Source organism: Bos mutus, chromosome 10 (genome assembly GCF_027580195.1).
Source record: "Bos mutus isolate GX-2022 chromosome 10, NWIPB_WYAK_1.1, whole genome shotgun sequence".
In the NCBI taxonomy this organism is placed as follows: Eukaryota; Metazoa; Chordata; class Mammalia; order Artiodactyla; family Bovidae; genus Bos; species Bos mutus.
Window position 1 is genome coordinate 80,273,245 of NC_091626.1, and position 23,327 is coordinate 80,296,571.

General features: G+C 39.2%; 2 protein-coding genes across 2 annotated transcripts; one reads left to right on the forward strand and one right to left on the reverse strand.

Moving 5' to 3' along the window:
• The first annotated feature begins 7,463 nt into the window (after positions 1–7,463).
• Positions 7,464–8,399, forward strand: LOC102283904 (olfactory receptor 4F3/4F16/4F29). Its single transcript, XM_005905310.2, has one exon. The coding sequence runs from the start codon at positions 7,464–7,466 to the stop codon at positions 8,397–8,399; it is 936 nt and encodes a 311-aa protein (XP_005905372.2).
• A 5,390-nt stretch (positions 8,400–13,789) lies between these two features.
• On the reverse strand, positions 13,790–14,728 carry LOC102284178 (olfactory receptor 4F3/4F16/4F29). The gene has a single exon (XM_005905311.2). It carries the CDS (start codon positions 14,726–14,728, stop codon positions 13,790–13,792), a length of 939 nt encoding a protein of 312 aa, XP_005905373.2.
• Between the last annotated feature and the right edge of the window lie 8,599 nt (positions 14,729–23,327).

Here is a 23,327-nt window from a genome sequence, read left to right on the forward strand (position 1 = left end):
TCCATTCCTTCCTGGCCTGAAGAGTTTCTATTGAAAAATAAGCTGTTATCCTTAAGGGAATCCCCTTGTGTGTTATTTGTTGTTTTTCCCTTGCTGCTTTTAATATTTGTTCTCTGTGTTTCATCTTTGTTAATTTGATTAATATGTGTCTTGGGGTGTTTTGCTTTGGGTTTATCCTGTTTGGGACTCTTGGGTTTCTTGGACTTGGGTGGTGATTTCCTTCCCCATTTTAGGGAACTTTTCAACTATTATCTCCTCAAGTATTTTCTCATGGTCTTTCTTTTTGTCTTCTTCTTCTGAGACTCCTATGATTCGAATGTTGGGGTGTTTAACTTTGTCCAAGAGGTCTCTGAAATTGTCATCATTTCTTTCAATTCATTTTTCTTTTTTCCTCTCTTTCATTTATTCCTATACCATTCTATCTTCTACCTCACTTATCCTATCTTCTGCCTCCATTATTCTACTGTTGGTTCCCTCCAGAGTGTTTTTTATCTCAAATTTATTGCATTATTCAATATATTGACTTTTTTATTTCCTCTGGGTCCTTGTTAAACTTTTCTTGCATCTTCTCAATCCTTGTCGCCAGGCTATTTATCTGTAACTCCATTTTGTTTTCAAGATTTTCGATCATTTTCACTATCATTATTCAGAATTCTGAATCAGGTAGATTCCCTATCTCTTCCTCTTTTGTTTGGTTTGGTGGGTATTTATCCTGTTCCTTTACCTGCTGGGTATTTCTCTGCCTCTTCATCTTGTTTATATTGTGGTGTTTGGGGTGGCCTTTCTGTATTCTGACAGTTTGAGGAGTTCTCTTTATTGTGGAGTTTCCTCACTGTGGGTGGGATTGTACGGGTGGCTTGTCAAGGTTTCCTGGTTAGGGAAGCTTATGTCGGTGTTCTGGTGGGTGGAGCTGGATTTATTCTCTCTGGAGTCCAATGAAGTGTCCAGTAATGAGTTATGAGATGTCAGTGGGTTTGGTGTGACTTTGGGCAGCCTGTATATTGAAGCTCAAGGCTATGTGCCTGTGTTGCTGGAGAATTTGCTTGGTATGTCTTGCTCTGAACTTGTTGGCCCTTGGGTAGTGCTTGGTTTCAGTGTAGGTATGGAAGCATTTGATGAGCTCCTATTGATTAATATTCCCTGGAGTCAGGAGTTCTCTGGTGTTCTCAGGATTTGGACTGAAGCCTCCTGCCTCTGGTTTTCAGTCTTATTCTTACAGTAGCCTAAAGACTTCTCCATCTATACAGCACTGATGATAAAACATATAGATTAAAGATGAAAAGTTTCTCCACAGTGAGGGACACCCAGAGAGGTTCACAGAGTTACATGGAGAGAAGAAGAGAGAGGAGGGAGATAAAGGTGACCAGGAGGAGAAGAGGGGGAATCAAAAGAGGGGAGAGCAAGCTAGCCAGTAATCACTTCCTTATGTGCTCTCCACAGTCTGGACCGCTCAGAGATGTTCACGGAGTTATACAGAGAAGAGAAGAGGGAGGAAGGAGACAGAGGTGACCAGGAGGATAAAGGGGGGAATCAAAAGGAGAGAGACAGATCTAGCCAGTAATCAGTTCCCTAAGTGTTCTTCACAGTCCAGAACACACAAAGAGATTTACAGAGTTGGGTAGAGAAGAGAAGAGGGAGGGAGGAGATAGAGGTGACCTGGTGAAGAAAAAGGAGAGTCCAAATGGGTAGAGAGCAGTCAAGCCAGTAATCTCTCTCCCAAGTAAAAATGGGTACTGAAGATTGGATTCTTAAAGGTACAAAATTGATAACAAATACCAAAAAGCAAAGATTAAAAATCTAGAGTAGAGGTTGAATTCTCAAAAATACAATATTAATTAGAAAAACAAAGTCACAAAAATTATTAATATATATATATATGAAGTTTGCTTTAAAAAAGGTTTTTTTTTTTTTTTTTTTTTTTTTGCCAAGTAATAGTAGGATATAAAAATGAAAATTAAAGGAGTAATAGAGGACTTAAAAATGAAAAGAAAATTTTAATTAAAAAATGATAATAGTAAAAATATATCTAGGACTTTCTCTGGTGTTGTGAACAGTGTGGGGTCAGTTCATTTTCAGATAGTTCCTTGATCCGGCTTATATTTCTCAAGATCTATAGGCCCCTTCCTATGTAGTCGGTGCTAACTACAGGGTTTTAATCTATTGCACCCGTCACTTCCAAGGCTGTTCCCTCTGTTTGTTTTGGCTTCTGCTGTTTGCTGGTCTCTTCAGTGTCTAACTTCCACCCTGACACAAGGGGGGAAAGGTGGTCACTTTTTTAGGCTCACTTGTTCAGTAGTGCTGTGGGGAGGGAGGAACACTGCAAACAAATAACACTGGTGTGTGCTCTGCTCAGTGTCTTGTCCACACTGGGTTTGCCCCTGCTCACAGCATGTGTGATTTCCCTGTTACACTGCTTAGGCTCTAGGCTGCTCTGCCGGGAACTGTCTGAGGTCAGCCCTGGGTTGTATGCACTTCCCAGGTCTAAGCCGCTCAGGTTCAGGTACTCAGGTACTCCACAAAGGCGCAGACTCGGCTGAGCCTGTGTTTTCTGCCCTTCCCAGGTCCGAGCAGCTCAGGTGACCAGGTGCTTGGCTAGCGCGGTTGCTGTGACTTATCTCCTCCCCCGTCCCTGCCGCTCAGTTTTCTGAGTGTACAACTGGCGCACCTTCTCAGGTGTGCCGTGTGTCTCTTCTGGGGAGCTGATCTCTGGCGGCAACCCTCCTGGCGGATGTCGACCGTCCAGAATCCCAGGAAGTCTTGGTTAGCAATGAAGCCTGCTTGCAGTTTGGTAGATGATGCCTCTCTGGGGCTGCGATTGCCCCCTTCCGGCTCTGGCTGCCCTTGTCTCCTTGTCTCCAGCGGGGGATGGGTCAGTCCACAGCCGGCTAGCTGTGCTCAGTGCTTTGTTCTGTGAGCGGGCCTGGCTGTGTCTTAGGTTAGGGCTTTTCACGGAATTGCTGTCCCACAGTTTGGTTTGCTGGGAGAAGGCAATGGCACCCCACTCCAGTACTCTTGCCTGGAAAATCCCATGGACAGAGGAGCCTGGTAGGCTGCAGTCCATGGGGTCGCTAAGAGTTGAACACGACTGAGCGACTTCACTTTCACTTTTCACTTTCATGCATTCGAGAAGGAAATGGCAACCCGCTCCGGTGTTCTTGCCTGGAGAATCCCAGGGACAGGGGAGCCTGGTGGGCTGCAGTCTATGGGGTCGCAGAGAGTCGGACATGACTGAAGCGACTTAGCAGCAGCAGCAGCAGTTTGGTTTGCTATCTCAAGTTAGTTCCCTCAGATTGGCCTCGGGGCATTCAGTCCTGGTCTTTAAGCAATGCAGCCCTTGCCTTCCTGCCCAGCCCCCGCTTGCTAGTGGTGGATGCGGGCGTTTGCACTGCTTCTCCGCTGGGAGTTACCATTGGGCACAGTAATCTGTGGGTTTTAATTATTTATTTATTTTTCCTCTCGGTTATGCTGCCCTCTGAGGTTCCAAGGCTCACCACAGACTTGCCAGTGAGAGTGTTTCCTGGTGTTTTGAAACCTCTCTTTTTTAAGACTCCCTTCCTGGGACGGATCTCTGTCCCTACCTCTTTTGTCTCTCTTTTTATCTTTTATATTTTTTCCTACCTCCTTTCAAAGACAATGAGCTGCTGTTCTGGGTGCCTGATGTCCTCTACCAGCATTCAGAAGTTGTTTTGTGGAATTTACTTAGCGTTCAAATGTTCTTTTGATGAATTTGTAGGGGAGAAAGTGGCCTCCCCATTCTGTCCTCTGCCATCTTAGGACTGCCCTGAACAGGATTTAAAGGACAAATAACATATATAAAATAGTGGTAATCATAATATAATGATGATGATGACAAATACAAGGTATGTGATCTTTTGGGACCATGTATGGTTTCTCCATTAACTTTATCTCTTTAGATATTATTCTTTAAACAGAAAATTTCCCCTGTGACTTCAAATATTAGGACTTTCAAATTTTTGTTTCTAGCGGGAATCTTTCTTGCCTATCAACGATTATGGCTTTTAATGAATAAGTGGTCCCCTGAGATTTTGGTAAATCTTTTACTGATATCAAAACCTTGGTGTATTTTGATTCTTTCCCATTCTAATCAGCAATCATCTTTCTCCCTTCCCCTCAACCTGTAGCAATAACATGGGGATTTAAGTCTAGATTCTGCCTCTGGTAGGTGTGAAATTTTAGGTAAGTTAATTTATGTATGTGTAAATGCTTATGTGTTTAGGATAGAAAATTTTTCTGAGTAAATTAGGATTCTTTTATTCACATTTTTATTGAGATATAATTAATGCATTGTATAAGATTCAGGTATACATTTTTCTGAATTCTTATTTAAAATTTATAATAGTAGTTTTTAAATCATGAACAAATAACGATATTTGGATTCATTGGAGAAGGACATGGCAACCCACTCCAGTGTTCTTGCCTGGAGAATCCCAGGGACGGGGAGCCTGGTGGGTTGCCATCTATGGGGTCGCACAGAGTCGGACATGACTGAAGTGACTTAGCAGCAGCAGCAGCCAAGTAGCCATGTATTTGGAATCAAAATGGTTGATTCTTTCTTTTTATTTTTTTGGTTTTTCAGTAATTTGCTAACTTCTCTGAATTTGGGATTACTCATCTGTGAATGAAAACAGTCCTATTATCAGAAATATCCACCAATAGGTGGATCAAATATAAGGAAATATGTGCCACATAAATAGTGTATCTATGTGTCTCCAGCTCTAAAATTCTATCATTAAATATTTCAGAAGTTTTTAAAGTATGGTGAAAAATATCTGTATTTTCTTTTCTGACTTTAAGAATGGCATGTAAGGTGACTAATTATATATGAAGACTGGCAGATAGAAACTATAAATTCCCTGCTATCAGAAACTCTTTGCTTCTCTCTTTCTGTCTCTCTCTCTTTCCTTTTACATGCTTGTTATTTTTAGAAACTTCAGAAGTTAAACCGTGGACCACTATAAACCTTCAGAAGTTAAACTGTGGACCACTATAAACCTCTCTTGAGATGAGGCTGCCCTATTATATAGCTGGAAATTTATAGCAAGCATATCCGGTATTCTCTTGAAAGTGGTTGGGAAAAACATTAGTGCTCAGTTTGATTTTGGAAACTTCCCTTATGCCTGCTGGACTTAACGGAAAAAGATGGTAGATCAGAAAAACAGGGACTGTGGAAAATTATGGTCCTGAAAAGATGAGCTTTATTTCAGGGTTTTATTGTCTAGACAATCAAGACATCTTTGCTATTTATTTCATTATCTGTTTTAGGAAACAAAAGAGCCAGAAGAAATGGTATTTATCCTCCTCAAACTTGAAGTACATTTGGGGAAACATAATCTATAAAATTGAAACCATTGAAGAATTATGATAAGTTGCAAAGGATTTGCCCCCTAAATAAGGCATTGATTATTATATTTTCTTAGAATGCCCTCCGGCCTCCTCTCAGCTTATTAAACTCTTACTAATTTTTAAAAACTCACATCAGATCCTTTCTCCTTTGTAAAGTTGTCTGTAAATTTCCCAGTGGACTCTTGTTTATCCTTCCTGGCCAACATTAACAAAACAAAATTTAAAAAAAACATCCAGAGCTTCTCCTATGAGGCTACATATTGTGGCTTATTTTTATATAGGGAATTATTGTTTTTCAATTAAAATTTGTTTCCTGACTTCTAGGAATATGAAAAGGAAAAGATTAATATAATATAGAATTACTGGGGAAATGGTATTTTGATGGAGGAAATGGGATTTTGATGTACCTTTAAATGATGAGCTGTGATTGGAAATGTCCGGTATTGCACAAGCCAATGCATGATTGCTAGCTATATGTGACTATTAAATGTGCCCAGGGCAACTGAGGAAATATATTTTTAGTTTTATTTAATAATGAGCTAGTAATTAGTTGCTACTGTTAGCTACATGTGACTAGTGGTTACTGTTTTGGACTAACTAGATATAGGTTTGGCTTAAATTTTCTTACTTTAATCAGAATCCAAAGACATATGTGTACTAGAAAACCTAGGTTCCTTCCTGGACTAGGTGGGCACTAATGAAGTTTGTGGAATAATAGTTTTATGATCAATTTCACTAATCATGCATAACTGAGGTATATAAACACACATTAAAAGGCAGAGCTTTGGGATTTTTTTTTTTCTTTCTCTCTGTTGGTGGGTTTCTCTTGCTGAGATTCCAGGTCTGAGGCTTTTTGTGCATCCATGTACCTTTACCAGCTCTTCACTATTTATGCTGCAATCTCCCTCTTTTTTCTATACATCTCATCTTCTAGCTGTATATAAATATTAAGGAAGCAGAAGGGCTGAGACACAGAAGTGTTTGACCCACAGGAAAGAGAATATATTTTCTATTTGGTAAATGCAAACATGGGTAAGAACTAGACAGATTCATGTAATAGTCCAGAGTTGGGGTTACGAAAGAGATTTGATATCAGATCCCAGACAGTTGGGTGATTTGAAGCAGTGAGAGATGAGATAAGGAGCGAAATGGGGCTAAGGCAGAGGGGGCGACAGGAGAGGGACAATGGACAACTATGACATGAGTGTGCATTTCTTCATCTCCAACAAATTCTAAAAGATTAAGACTCCTATAGCTCTAAACAAAGTTCACAAACCTCAGAGATGGTGAAGAATCTTGTCAGATAGATCAAACTGGCTTCCTTAAATTCTTTGACTCCTCATAGCAACCCTGCTTCCCCACCAACCGTATACATCTTGGCCATATGCTGGCTGCTAATCACAAACTAGATACTTTCACTTATACATCTGGTTGCCCATGCAAATACCGTGTGCCGTGAATATCCATTCTATTCTTTCATTGGACAGACTTTCATGTCAGACTCCAGAGTCACCTCTATGCCCCATGCTTGGCTCTCTTATGTTCACTTCTGTCTGTGGGCTTTGTGTGAATTGCAAATGTGATTGTAGGTATGATCGCAAATGTGATTGTAAGATAGATTATAACAGATATTTTGTGCCTAAGATGAAGTGAGGTTAAGAAATGAGACAACTTGAATGGTTGAAGAATTGTTCTATGAACAATTAAAAAACAGAACAAATGTGTTCTGGCAAATGCCATCTCCACCTCCTCTTTCTTTTTCTCTTTGTAGTGCACTGCACCACCTTTCCTGCCCCTCCCAGTCCTTGCTATGCACATCTATTATCTTATTTGTTTCATTCTCTTGTTTATAGATGACTAGTTCTGGGGGAGGTGGTGAAAGGTATGTTGCATATGAAAGTGACTCAACTGCTTTAAGTAAACACAGATAAAATGCTTTTTTAGTGATGATATGGCCCTGAGAAAGAATTGAAGGGATATATAATCTTCACAGCATGAAGTTTCTTATATAATCATTATAATATTGAACTTTATTAGCATTCTTATTTTCGTTGATATTTCCTTTTCTTTTATCTGGAAACATTCAAGCTGATAAAGCAATGGATGGAGCGAATCACTCTATGGTGTCAGAGTTCGTGTTCCTGGGACTCACCAATTTCTGGGAGAGCCAACTCCTTTTTGTGTTCTCCTCCATTTTTTGTGTGGCAAGCATGATGGGAAACTCCCTTATCATTCTCACTGTGATGATGAACCCTCACTTACACTCCCCCATGTACCTTCTGTTGGCCAACCTGTCCTTCATTGACCTGGGATTTTCTTCTGTCATTTCTCCCAAGATGATTCATGATCTTTTCAAAAAACGTAAAGTCATCTCCTTTAGTGGCTGCATCACTCAAATCTTCTTCATCCATGTCATTGCTGGGGTGGAGATGGTGCTGCTTATAGCCATGGCCTTTGACAGATACATTGCCATATGTAAGCCTCTCCACTATTTCTCTATTATGAATCAAAAAATGTGTATTTTGCTCCTGGTTGCTGCATGGATAATTGGCTTGATTCACTCTGTGGTTCAACTGGGTTTTGTTATAAAATTGCCATTCTGTGGCCCTAATGTATTAGACAGCTTTTACTGTGACTTTCCTTGGTTCATCAAACTTGCCTGCACAGATACCTGCAGGCTGGAGTTCATGGTCACAGCCAACAGTGGATTCATATCCCTGGGATCATTCTTCATATTGATTGTCTCCTACATTTTTATCCTCATCACTGTTCGGAAACACTCTTCAGGTAGCTCGTCTAAGGCCCTCTCCACTTTGTCAACTCATGTCATGGTGGTGATTTTGTTCTTCGGTCCTTGCATCTTTGTTTACATCTGGCCTCACTCCACATCACACCTAGACAAATTCCTTGCTGTTTTTGATGTAGTTCTCACTCCTTTCTTAAATTCAGTCATCTATACATTGAGGAACAAAGAAATGAAAGTGGCAATGTGGAAAGTGTGCAGTCAATTTATTATTTACAGAATGATTTCTTAAATGATAGAAAGTATAAGGTTTCCTTACCAACTTGAAGTAATGTTATATTTCTATTATTTTAACATCAGGAGTTTCCAGGTATCACATACACATTTAGGTTTCCCAGATTAAAATAATATGATTCTTATAAAAATCTTAGCTGAGAAATTGTGTTGCTGCCTATGGTTGGAGGAAGCATGTGGTGTAGTAAAAAGTTTCTTCTGGGGAATGCCAAATGTTTGTCTCTCAAGAGAAATTGCAATTCAATCTGATGAATTTACTATGGACTAGACTTCAAAACACAGGAGAAGGCAATGGCAACCCACTCTAGTACTCTTGCCTGGAAAATCCCATGGATGGAGGAGCCTGGTAGGCTGCAGTCCATGGGGTCGCACAGAGTCGGACACGACTGAAGCAACTTAGCAGCAGTAGCAGCAAACTTCAAAACTGAGTATCTTCAGTGTCAGAATGGGTTATATAAGGGAATTCTGATTGATACTAGGTAAATTAATACTAGATCAAAATATATACACCAAGATGCCCATTTATTAATTTGTCACAAAAAAATCAGTCAAGTAGTTTGAACTTCCACATACCTGTAACTCACTATTTCATTGTAAGGAAATTTCAGAGAAGTTAAGCAGTGATAATAATAATGAACAGGAATTCAGAGCAAGAAAAGTTACTATAATTATTAAAATATTAATTATATCAGATTTGATACTTAATGCCTATTTCTTCACACCAGGATATGATTGTCATTACAATTAGAAAATAGGATCCTTAGGTCAGGCCTTTTATCTTGACTGTGCTGGCTGGTCATCACAAGATTTACCTTTGGTTATTGTTCATAGTATGTTCCAGGCTATGTAACCCCTATGCTCTTACACATGCATTATTATTTCCATAAGTAACTAGCCATGCTCTGCCTTTTCCTTCTGTTGGCATGATTATTCCTGTTGCATTTGGATGATTTGAGTCCTTGCAAGATTTCCAGGTAGTGCTAGTGATAAAGAATTCCAAAGAATTCACCTGCCAGTACAGAAGATGTAAGAGATGCAAGTTCAATTCCTGGGTCAGGAAGATCCCCTGGAGTGGGAAATGGCAACCCACTCAAGTATTCTTGCCTGAAGAATTCCATGGACAGAGGAGCCTGGTAGAACCACAGTCCATGGAGTTGTAGAGTCAGACACGACTGAGCACAGCACAGCACAGCAAGCTAAACTTTAGTTTGGGAAGTGTTTTATATATGATCATATCCTATTTTATAGGAATGAGGGATTTACATCAATAGATTTAGAAATTTCAATTCATATTCATTTCAACAAAGAGGAACCAAGGTCCAGTCTCAAACCTGTAGTGCAAATGACTGAGCCATATACATCCTTATATAGACACCATACCTCTTAACCAGTTAATCAGTCTTACTATTGTCTTATAAGTGGTCCTTATTTACCTTCTAATTTATTTCACTTTATAATTTCCTAGCTTTCTCTTTTGTCCTTTGCCTTATATCATTTATTCATTTTTTGAGTCCTATTTTTTAACATTTAGAAAACTGATACCTATATACCAGTGTCAGTTTATTAGCTCACAGTATTCTCAGTCTCCCTATAATTTTTCTGAAGTGGTATTTTTGAAATGGAAGTTTCACTGCTTTTTCTCTCCCATGGATTAAACGACATTCAGTAGTTCCGGCTGGGGTTCTCCGATTCCTTGCTGTTTTTGTGTGTTGATTTAGAGAAATGCCTGCTCCTCTCAGTCTTTTCTCTTTATGCCTTTGTGTCAGGTCTATATCCATGATAGATAGATTCCCCAACTACATAGTGAATGAGTTTCTCTGCTATCTTATGTAAAATTTTTCAAGGTCATTCTTTCTTATTCTAAAATAATACCTGTTTTTAGTGGACATCTACTCTGTTCTTTGCCCACATCAGCAACCTTCTTCTTCTGGTAAATGTTATCTTTTTCTTGTGGTAACTGTGTGGTATGATTAGAAGAAGACATGTAGATCCTACCTCTCTGACCACTACTGTTTTTTCAAAGGTTGGGCTTCTGAACAAGTCATAATGACATATCTCCAAGCCACAGTTGAATAGTGCAAGTATGTCTCTGACCACAGAGGTCCAAATCTGAGCTTCTCCCCAGGATGTTAGACTTGGGAGTAGAGAAACCAAGCCTAAGTCCTTTTTGGAGTGTGATGTGTACAAATTACTGGTAATCGTATTTCCTCCTGTTAGAAATTGAATCTGGAATAATTTTTTTTTCATTTTATTTTTAAACTTTACATAATTGTATTAGTTTTGCCAAATATCAAAATGAATCCGCCACAGGTATACATGTGTTCCCCATCCTGAACCCTCCTCCCTCCTCCCTCCCCATACCATCCCTCTGGGTCGTCCCAGAGCACTAGCCCCAAGCATCCAGTATCGTGCATTGAACGTGGACTGGCAACTCGTTCCATACATGATATTATACATGTTTCAATGCCATTCTCCCAAATCTTCCCACCCTCTCCCTCTCCAACAGAGTCCATGAGACTGTTCTATACATCAATGTCTCTTTTGCTGTCTAGTACACAGGGTTATTGTTACCATCTTTCTAAATTCCATATATATGCGTTACTATACTGTATTGGTGTTTTTCTTTCTGGCTTACTTCACTCTGTATAATAGGCTCCAGTTTCATCCACCTCATTAGAACTGATTCAAATGTATTCTTTTTAATGGCTGAGTAATACTCCATTGTGTATATGTACCACAGCTTTCTTATCCATTCATCTGCTGATGGACATCTAGGTTGCTTCCATGTCCTGGCTATTATAACTATTAGCAAGGTGAAAAGACAGCCTTCAGAATGGGAGAAAATAAGAGCAAATGAAGCAACTGACAAACAACTAATCTCAAAAATATACAAGCAACTCCTACAGCTCAACTCCAGAAAAATAAATGACCCAATTAAAAAATGGGCCAAAGAACTAAATAGACATTTCTCCAAAGAAGACATACAGATGGCTAACAAACACATGAAAAGATGCTCAACATCACTCATTATCAGAGAAATGCAAATCAAAACCACTATGAGGTACCATTTCACACCAATTAGAATGGCTGTGATCCAAAAGTCTACAAGCAATAAATGCTGTAGAGGGTGTGGAGAAAAGGGAACCCTCTTACACTGTTGGTGGGAATGCAAACTAGTACAGCCACTATGGAGAACAGTGTGGAGATTCCTGGAATAACTTTTTTTAAAAATGATATGGTAGAGAAGAAGATGTAGTATTTAGGTTTGGCGGTATTCAAGTTCTTGATTCTAGCTGTCTTGGACATTCAGCTTTTGCACTCAGTTTGATTACTAGCTGAGCTGTTAAATAAGCCAGTACATCCATCCTCTTGCATAAGCTTAAGTTGTGATTATGTCATTTACAGTCAAAAAAGTATTGATAAGTACATCTTTGATTCTGAGTAATTCTTTCAATTACTTATGATGTGAAATACCTGTTTTCTTATTTCTTTAAGAAAATATTATAGTTGTTAATAAAATAGAAATATGCTCATTCTGTTAGATTTATATGGATATTAGAGATTAAAATAGAAATTACCCATAAAAATTACCATCTGGATATAATTATGAGTAATCTACTGGCGTATTTATTTCTAGTATTTTTCTATGCCTACATAAATATACATTTACACAATTGTGATTTTATGGTCTCTACATTGTTAACCTGACTTTTTCAGAATATTGTGAGAATTCTTTTACATTATTAAATATTGTAATACAAAATAATTTAAAATGCATACATAGAATTGCATTATATAACTCTATCATAATTATATTTTTTATTCTTCTGTTGGTCAATTAAGATTATGTTAAATTTTTGCTGTGCTTTGAAAATTCTTTTCTCTACCCCATCTGTATTTAATATTACTTCTTTTATAGCTTGATATATTCAGAATTAGTATTACTTAAGAATATTTAAACTCTTTATTCATATAATCATCTCTCATAAAAGATTTGCACTGTGTGGAAAAGAATCCACTTGCCAGTGCAGGAGATGCGTGTTCAGTCCCTGGGTCAGGAAGGGACTATGTCATCCGTGTCACCACAGAGCACCGAGATAAGCTCCCTGTGCTATACAACAGGTTCCCACTAGCCATCTATTTTACACATGGTAGTGTATATATGTCAATCCCAATCTCCCAGATCATGCCACCCCTCTTCCTCTCTGACCCTGTGTCCATATGTCTGTTCTTTGTGTCTCTGTATCTATTCCTGCCTAGCAAATAGGTTCATCTGTACCATTTTTTTTAATTTCACATATATACATGAATATATAATATTTGTTTTTCTCTTTCTTTCTTACTTCACACTGTATGACAGACTATAGATCCATCCACGTCTCTACAAATGATCTAGCTTCATTCCTTTTTAGTGCTGAGTAATACTCCATTGTATGTATGTACCACATTTTCTTTATCCATTCATCAATGGTTATTTAGGTTGTTTCCATGTCCTGGCTGTTGTAAATGGTGCTGCATGAACATTGGGATGCTTGTGTCTTTTTGAATTATGGTTTTTTGAGTATATGCCCAGCAGTAGATTGCTGGGTCATATGATAGTTCTATTTTTAGTTTTTTAAGGAACCTCCATAGTGGCTGTATCAATTTATATTCCTACCAACAGCACAAGAAGGTTCCCCCTTCTCCACATCCACTCCAGTATTTGTTGTTTGTGGATTTTTTGATGATGGTCATTCTGACCTATGTGAAGTGATACCTCATTGTAGTTTTGATCTACATTTCTCCAACAATTAGTGAAGTTGAGCATCTTTCGTGTGCCTCTTGGCATCTGTACATCTATTTAGATCTTCCACCCATTTTTTGATTAGATTGTTTGTTTTTTGGATATTGAGCCATATGAACCATTCATAAATTTTGGAGACAAATCCCTTGCTGGTCTCATCATTTGCAAATATTAATATTTCCTTCCATTCTGAGGAATAATATATTACTTTCCAACACTGATTGTTATTCTCTGCTTGGCACATTTTGATGGATAAGAAAATTGGAAGTGGAGGATTAAGATGATAATCAACTTTTGTTTGAGGTATTTTGCATAGTAATTATACAGAGAACGAGTCAAGCATTTCTTAATTATTAAAAAAATAAAAATAAAAACCACCCAGAGTTATCATAAATATTAAATAAAATAATTTATATAAAAATCAAACAGAAGTTGGAAAAATAGAAACTGCGATGTTAGCTCTTTTTCTCCTTATTTATTTGATATATAGCAACATGAAAAATGCCTAAATATTACCTAGTACATAAAATTAATAGAGGCCTGAAATGACATTTTTTTCTGTTGTCATTAAGGGTAGAGCTAAATATCTTTTATCTTTAGAGTATTTAGGACATCTTGCTGTAACTCACAAGCTGATGGCAGAGTTTCTTCATTGCTGCTTTCATCTCCTTGTTCCTGAATGTATAGATGACTGGATTCAGAAAAGGAGTGAGCACTGCATCAAAGATAGCAAGGAACTTGTCCAAGTGTGATGAAGGGAAGGGCCAGGTGTAGAAGAAGATTAATGGCCCAAAAAATAAGACCACCACAGTGACGTGAGCTGACAAGGTGGAGAGGGCCTTGGATACACTACCTGAGGAGTGTTTCCAAACAGTGACCAGAATGAAGATATAGGAAATAATCAATATGAAGAAGGAGCCCACAGAGATGAGTCCACTGTTGGCAGTGACCATGAACTCTAGTCTATAGGTCTCTGTGCAAGCAAGTTTAATGAGTCGGGGGAGGTCACAATAAAAGCTGTCCAGTACATTAGGACCACAGAATGGCAACTCTATGACAAAAGCCAGTTGGGCCACTGAGTGGATGAGGCCAAGGACCCAGGCAGCAGCCAAAATCAAAACACACATTCGTGGGCTCATAATGGTCAGGTAGTGGAGAGGCTTGCATATGGCCACATATCTGTCAAAGGCCATGGCAATGAGCAGCACCATTTCTGTGCCCCCAATGTCATGAATAAAGAAGATCTGAGTTAGGCAACCCCCAAAAGAGATGGCTTTGCGTTTTCTGAAAAGGTCATAAATCATTTTGGGAGCAGTAGTAGAGCAAAACCCCATGTCAAGAAAGGAGAGGTTGGCCAGCAGGAAATACATGGGGGAGTGCAAGCTAGTGTCAGCACTCACAGATAACACAACAAGGAGGTTTCCCATCAGGCTTGCCATGTAGAACACAGAGAAGAAAAGGAAAAGAAGAAGCTGGATCTCCCAGGAATCGGAGAGTCCCAGGAACACAAACTCAGACACCACAGAGCAGTTGGCTCCACCCATTGTCTCTGCAAACAGAGGTGACTCAATTTTACTTAAAAAAGAGTAGAAAAGAAATCAAATTTGAGAGTCAGTGATCACATGAAAATACTGCCTTAATTCACAGAACCAAAACACCTATAATATAACCCCTTAAACTGTAGTTGCAGAAAATATGCAGTAATTATTTGCCACAAAGCACTGCTTCTTACTCCCCTGCCTCCCTAGGTTTTGATAAAAGAATTAAAATATTCTGCTGAATCAAAAGGGTTATGAGAGGAAGGATAGGAGTGCCCTGGAATACCATGAAGGGAGGAAAGAGAGGAAATACAAATGAACTTATTGATTTTGCTGTCACAGTCTGTTACTCATGTCCATTGTTGTTGTTTGTTGTTCATGGCTAAGTTATGTCTGACTTCTCATGACCTCATGGACTGCAGAGTGCCTACCTTCCCTGTCCTTCACTATCTCTTGGAGTTTGCTCAAACTCATGCCCATTGAGTCAATGATATCATCCAACCATCTCAGCCTCTGTCGTCCACTTTTCCTCCTGCCCTCAATCTTTCCCTGCATCAGGGTCTTTTCCAATGAGTCAACTCTTTGCATCAGGTGGCCAAAGTATTGGAGTTTCAGCTTTAGCATCAGTCCTTTCAATGAATATTTAGGGTTGATTTCCTTTAGGATTGACTGGTTAGAGCTTCTTGCTGTCCAAGGGACTCAAGAGTCTTCTCCAACACCAAAATTTGAAAGCATCAATTCTTCGGTGCTCAACTTTCTTTATGATCCAATTCTCACATCCACACATGACTATTGAAAAAACCATAGCTTTGACTCTACAGATCTTTGTGGGCAAAGAGATGTCTCTGGTTTTTAATGCACTGTCTAGGTTTGTCATAACTTTTCTACCAAGAACTTACTTTCTAAGGAATCTGCCTGCAATTCAGGAGACCAGGGTTCGATCCTTGGGTTGGGAAAATCCTCTGGAGAAGGGCATGACAGTCCTCTCCAGTATTCTTGCCTGGAGAATCCCATAGACAGAGGAGCCTGGTGGGCTACAGTATGTGGGGTCGCAAAGAGTTGGACATGACTGAGTGACTAACACTCCTACTTCTTCCAAAGAGCAAGCATCTTTTAATTTTATGGCTTCAGTCACAGTCTGCAGTGATTTTGGAGCCCAAGAAAATAAATTCTTCCATTGTTTCCATTCCCCCTCCCCCATCTATTTGCATGATATGATGGGAACGGACGCCATGATTTTAGTTTTTTGAATGTTGAGTTTAAGCCAGCTTTTTCACTTTCCTTCAGTTCCTATTCACTTTCTGCCATTAGGGTAGTATCATCTGCATATCTGAGGTTATTGATATTTCTCTGGGCAGTCTTGAATCCAGCTTATGAGTCATCCTGCCTGGCATTTCACATGATGTACTCTGCATATATGTTAAATAAACAGGGTGACAATATACAGCCTTGATGTACTCCTTTCCCAATTTTGAAACAGTCTGTTGCTCCATGTCCAGTTCTAACTGTTGCTTCTTTGACCTGCATACAGGTTTTTCAGGAGGCAGGTAAGGTGATCTGGTATTCCCAGCTGTTTAAGAATTTTCCACAGTTTATTGTGAACCGCACAATCAAAGGCTTTAGCATAGGCAATAAAGTGGAATTAGATGTTTTTCTAGAATTCTGTTGCTTTTCCTATTATCCAGTGGACGTTGGCAATTTGAGCTCTGTTCCTCTACCATTTCTAAATCCAGCTTGTGCATCTGGAAGTTCTCAGTGCACATATTGTTGAAGCCTTGCTTGAAGGATTTTGAGTATTACTTTGCTAGTATATGAAATGACTGCAATTGTGCAATGGTTTGAACATTCTGTGGCATTGCCCTTCTTTGGGATTGGAACGAAGACCAGCCTTTCCAGTCCTGTGGCCATTGCCGAGTTCCCAAATTTGATGGTATATCAAATGCAGCACTTTAATAACATAATCTTTTAGGATTTGAAGTAGCTTAGCTGAAATTCCATCACTTCTGCTAGCTTTGTTCAGAGTAATGCTTCCTAATGCCCACTTGACTTCACACTTCACACTTCACACTCTGGCTCTAGGTGAGTGACCACACCATCGTGCTTATCTGAATCATAAAGACCTTTTTCATACAGTCCTTCTGTGTACTCTTGCAACCTCTTAATATCATCTGCTTATGTTAAGTCCTTACCATTTCTACTGTATGTGCCAATCTTTGCATGAACTGTTCCCTGAGAATCTTTAATTTTCTTGATAAGATTTTTAGCTTTTCTCATTCTGTTGTTTTCCTCTCTTTGCATTTGTTCACTTAAGAAGGCTTTCTTATCTCTCTTTGCTATTCTTTGGAACTCTGCATTCATTTGGAACTCTGCGTATCTTTCCCTTTTCCTTTGCCTTTTGATTGTCTCCTTTTCTCAGCTTTTTGTAAGGATTCCTCAGACAACCATTTTGCCTTCTTTGTATAGTTTTGGTCACCACCTCCTGTGCAGTGTTGTGAACCTCCATCCATAGTTCTTCAGGCACTCTATCAGATCTAATTTCTTAAATCTCTTTGTCTCTCCCACTGTATAGTCATAAGGGAATTGATTTAGGTCATACCTGAATGATCTAGTGGTTTTCCCTACTTCCTTCAATTGAAGTCTGAATTTTGCAATAAGGAGTTCATGATCTGAGCCCAAGTCAGCTCCAGATCTTGGTTTTACTCACTGCATCAAGCTTCTCCATCTTTGGATGCAAAGTATATAATCAATCTGATTTCAATATTGACCATCTGGTGATGTCCATGTGTAGAGTCATCTCTTGTGTTGCTGGAAGAGGGTTTTTGCTATGACTGGTGTATTCTCTTATCAAAACTCTGTTAGCCTTTGCTCTGCTTCATTTTGTACTCCAAGGCCAAACTTGTCTGTTACTCCAGTTAACTCTTGACTTCCTACTATTGCATTTGAATCCTCTATGATGAAAAGAACATCTTTTTTGGCTTTAGTTCTAGCTGGTCTTGTAGGTCTTCTTAGAACCATTCAACTTCAGCTTCTTTGGCATTAGCGGTTGGGGCATAGACTCGTATTACTCTGATATTGAATGGTTTGCCTTGGAAAGGAATAGAGATCATTCTGTCATTTTTGAGATTGCACCAAAGTACTGCATTTCAGAATCTTTGTTGACTATGAGGGCTACTCCATTTCTTCTAAGGGATTCTTGCCCACAGTAGTAGATATAATGGTCATCTGAATTAAATTTGCCCATTCTCATCCATTTTAATTCACTAATTCCTAAAATGTCAATTTTCACTCTTGCCATCTCCTGTTTGACCACTTCCAATTTACCTTGATACATGGACCTAACATTCCAGTTTCCTATGCAGTATTGTTCTTTACAACATTGGATTTTACTTTCACTACCAGACACATCCACAGCTGGCCATCATTTTCACTTTGATTCAGCCTCTACTTTTGTTCAGCCTCTTCATTCTTTCTGGGGATATTTATCCCCACTCTTCCCCAGTAGCATATTGGACACCTACTGACCTGGGGGGCTCATCTTCTAGTTTCATATCTATTTGCCTTTTCAAAGGCAAATAGGGGTTCTCAAGACAATAATACTGAAATGATTTGCCACTCCCTTTTCCAGTGTACCATGTTTTGTTAGAACTCTCCACGATGGCCCGTGGATTTCCCCAAACCTGACAATTCTGAGACCTTCATTTTCCTTACCCCCGATTATCTCCTATATGCAATGCTATGTTTCATTAATACTCTCTTATGTTTAGCCTGACTGTTGCAGTTTTATCAAATCATAGTCACCTTTTCCTCAAGCCCTAATAAAACTATCTAGCTTTTGTAGCTCAGCTCAGGGAGTGTGAATGATCACAAAGCTTGCGCTATGAGAGCAAATAGCAGAGTTAGGACAAGCCAGAAAGAGATCTGTGAGGCAGACTCTAAACATGGATGAGCTAATGCAATGTAGCAAACAAAATTCTATGTGATATTAGTAAATCATTGTCCATGCCATGTTCACTTAATGGTTCTTGGGATGTCAGAAAGAACACTGCATTTGAAAACAGAAGACTTGTGATCAATTCTTAGCCCTAAGTTTATGGGAAGTTGGAGTAAGTCCTTTCTCTCATCCCTTCCACACTCAACTCACTTTTTAAAAAGAGTTTCATAACTTTATGGTTGCTACTCATATTTATGAAGATTTCATAAAATTGCAAATAGTTGCAATACAAAAGGCAGTTATTACAATGCAACATTGTTCATCAGCATCTCTTGAAAAACCCAGTATAATTATTGAGCAACAATATTGCATGGGGAAATTGAATAACTGTCAGTTCAGTTCAGTTCAGTCAGTTGTGTCCGATTCTTTGAGACCCTGTGGACTGAAGCATGCCAGGCCTCCCTGTCAATCTGTTTTTCTAAATTGAGGCATAATTTACACACAATAAAATGCACAGATCTTAAGAACTCAGTTTTATAAGTTTTAGCAACAATAACTCCTTGAACTTAGTTTCACCATCTAGAAAATAAAGGAACTGAGCAGGTGACACTAAAGCATCCTTTCAAGTCTAACATTTCTATGACCTTATAGCACAATGCCAGTCCAGTACCTAATGAACCTGACTGTAACGATGGTATTCTCTGTGCTGAGTCCTACCATATTCACTTCTTTTCCCTCATCTTCAGTTGATTATAAATCCCGTATCCCACAAAAAGCCATCCCTTTGTATTATATTAGTCTTCCTCTTCTCTAGTTACTTTCGTCACTCTTACAGGATTATTTAGCATATTATTGTAAATCCTCTATGTCATTTATTTTGCCCTTTATCATAACTATCTGTAATCAATCAATAAGCATTTTCTAGATAAATACTAAGCACAAGGTATTGTTCTAGGACATTAAGGATTCCATCAATTATTATATTCTTTGCAGCCAAAGATGGAGAAGTCAGCAAAAACAAGATCAGGAGCTGACTGGGGCTCAGATCATGAACTCCTTATTGCCAAATTCAGACTTAAATTGAAGAAAGTAGGGAAAACCACTAGACCATTCAGGTATGACCTAAATCAAATCCCTTATGATTATACAGTAGAAGTGAGAAATAGATTAAGGGACTAGATCTGATAGACAGAGTGCCTGATGAACTATGGACGGAGGTTGGTGACACTGTACAGGAGACAGGGATCAAGATCATCCCCATGGGAAAAAAATGCAAAAAAGCGAAATGGCTGTCTCAGGAGGCCTTCCAAACAGCTGTGAAAAGAAGAGAAGCAAAAAGCAAAGGAGAAAAGGAAAGATATAAGCATCTGAATGTAGGGTCCCAAAGAATAGCAAGGAGAGATAAGAAAGCCTTCCTCAGCGATCACTGCAAAGAAATAGAGGAAAACAATAGAATGGGAAAGGCTAGAGATCTCTTACAGAAAATTAGAGATACCAAGGAAACATTTCATGCAAAGATGGGCTCAATAAAGGACAGAAATTGTATGGACCTAACAGAAGCAGAAGATATTAAGAAGAGGTGGCAAGTATACACAGAAAAACTGTACAAAAAAGAGCATCATGACCAAGATAATCATGATGGTGCGATCACTCACCTAGAGCCAGACATCCTGGAATATGAAGTCAAGTGGGCCTTAGAAAGCATCACTATGAACAAAATTAGTGGAGGTGATGGAATTCCAGTGGAGCTATTTCAAATCCTGAAAGATGATGTTGTGAAAGTGCTGCACTCAATATGCCAGCAAATTTGGAAAACTCAGCATTTGACACAGGACTGGAAAAGGTCAGTTTTCATTCCAATCTCAAAGAAAGGCAATGCCAAAGAATGCTCAAACTACCACACAATTGCACTCATCTCACATGCTAGTAAAGTCATGCTCAAAATTCTCCAAGCCAGGCTTCAGCAATACATGAACAATGAACTTCCAGATGTTCAAGCTGGTTTTAGAAAAGGCAGAGGAACCAGAGATCAAATTGCCAACATCCGCTGGATCATGGAAAAAGCAAGACAGTTCCAGAAAAACATCTATTTCTGCTTTATTGACTATGCCAAAGCCTTTGACTGTGTGGACCACAATAAACTGTGGAAAATTCTGAAAGAGATGGGAATAGCAGACCACCTGACCTGCCTCTTGAGAAACCTATATGCAGGTCAACAAGCAATAGTTAGAACTAGACGTGGAACAACAGACTGGTTCCAAATAGGAAAAGGAGTACATCAAGGCTGTATATTGTCACCCTACTTATTTAACTTATACGCAGAGTACATCATGAGAAATGCTGGGCTGGAAGAAGCACAAGCTGGAATCAAGATTGCAGGGAGAAATATCAATAACTTCAGATATGCAGATGACACCACCCTTATGGCAGAAAGTGAAGAGGAACTAAAAAGTCTCTTGATGAAAGTGAAAGAGGAGAGTGAAAAAGTTGGCTTAAAGCTCAGCATTCAGAAAACGAAGATCATGGCATCTGGTCCCATCACTTCATGGGAAATAGATGGGGAAACAGTGGAAACAGTGTCAGACTTTATTTTTTGGGCTCCAAAATCACTGCAGATGTTGATTGCAGCCATGAAATTAAAAGATGCTTACTCCTTGGAAGGAAAGTTATGACCAATCTAGATAGCATATTGAAAAGCAGATATATTACCTTGCCAACAAGGTCCATCTAGTCAAGGCTACGGTTTATCCAGTGGTCGTGTATGGATATGAGAGTTGGACTGTGAAGAAAGCTGAGCGCCGAAGAATTGATGCTTTTGAACTGTGGTGTTGGAGAAGACTCTTGAGAGTCCCTTGGACTGCAAGGAGATCCAACCAGTCCATTCTGAAGGAGATCAGCCCTGGGATTTCTTTAGAAGGACTGATGCTAAAGCTGAAACTCCAGTAGTTTGGCCACCTCATGTGAAGAGTTGACTCATTGGAAAAGACTCTGATGCTGGGAGGGATTGAGGGCAGGCGGAGAAGGGGACAACAGAGGATGAGATGGCTGATGACATCACTGACTGGATGGACATGAGTTTTAGTGAACTCCGGGAGTTGGTGATGCCAGGGAGGCCTATGCTAAGTCACTTCAGTCGTGTCTGACTCTGTGGGACCCCATAGATGGCAGCCCACCAGGCTCCCCCATCCCTGGAATTCTCCAGGCAAGAACAGTGTAATGGGCTGCCATTTCCTTCTCCAATGCATGAAAGTGAAAAGTGAAAGTGAAGTTGCTCAGTCGTGTCCGACTCTTAGCGACCCCATGGATTGCAGCCTAACAGGCTCCTCCGTCCATGGGATTTTCCAAGCAAGAGTACTGGAGTGGGGTGCCGTTGCCTTCTCCGGCCAGGGAGGCCTGGCATGCTGCTATTCATGGGGTTGCAAAGAGTCGGACATGACTGACAACTGAACTGAACTGAACTGAACTGAACCCTTAAGGCATTTACATATTTTCACATACTAAAAATATAAACAATAAAAATTCTTACATAAAAATGTCAAATAAGTGGCATGAGCATAGAATTTTTGAGGCATAAATGATACCTATGAATTGGAGTGATCAGGGCTGTCTTCAGAAAGAAATCAATATCTGTGATGCAGTTTAAGATTGGATATAATTTATTTTGATATATAAATTCATATCTGCCTCTTAAAAAAATTACTGAGATGTGATCAGAGAATATCTCCCAGTCTGAGGCATTGTTTAATAAGCTAGCTACAAAAATAATGATAACAAGCAGAAATAAAGTAAAAACAGTAGCTACCATGGGTAAGATATAACAATCACATCTTTACAGACACTATCTTGTTTGATATTCACAAAAACCATAAAAGTTACTATCAACTCCTTTTCACAGTGAAGGAAATTGAGACCACAAAGGAGAAAGCCATAGGTTAGTACAGTAAGTGGTGGAACTAGTATTAATTCCCTAGTCTTCCTCTCAACCAATACTATTCTCATGATTTTCTGATTATTTAACATACCTTACTCCCTTTCTGGATACCTTGTATTTTACTCTTAGCATCCTAGGCAGATCCCCAGTGAGAGAGATGGAAGCTTTGTCCTTAAGTATTTACAAGCATTTGAGTTTCTTAAGCTGTTTCAAACACATTCATAAATTCATCATGGTTATTGAAATAACCATTGTAGAAAAAGGCAAATCTGTGTAATACCTGCATCTCAGAGCTCCTGGTTGAGTTCCCAGACTCAGTTCTCATCCACATGAACTCTTTTAGTTTCCCATAGAGGAGACTCTGCTCATATGTGCACTCTCATTAACAGAGAAAACAAAGCTGCTCAGTGTCCACATTAAGAAATAAAGCCCCGCATTACACTGAGTCAAATTCTATTCCCACTTACAAAACTGCCTTCCTGCCTTCTCTAATTCCCTTTCTTGAATTTCAATCTTGGATAACAATGAATAAAAAAAAAAAAAAGTAACTTCAGTTTCTGACTGCATATGCTGTTTCCTATCATTTGTATTAATTCTTGCTCATTAAGCTCAACTGAAGCTGCTTGTACAAGGTAGCAATTAATGTCTTTACAAAATGATCCTGTCATCAAAAATGTCTTTTCAGTACTGGCCTCTGGGGACTTCAACATGGTACACCAGTATCCTCAAGCTATTTCTATATT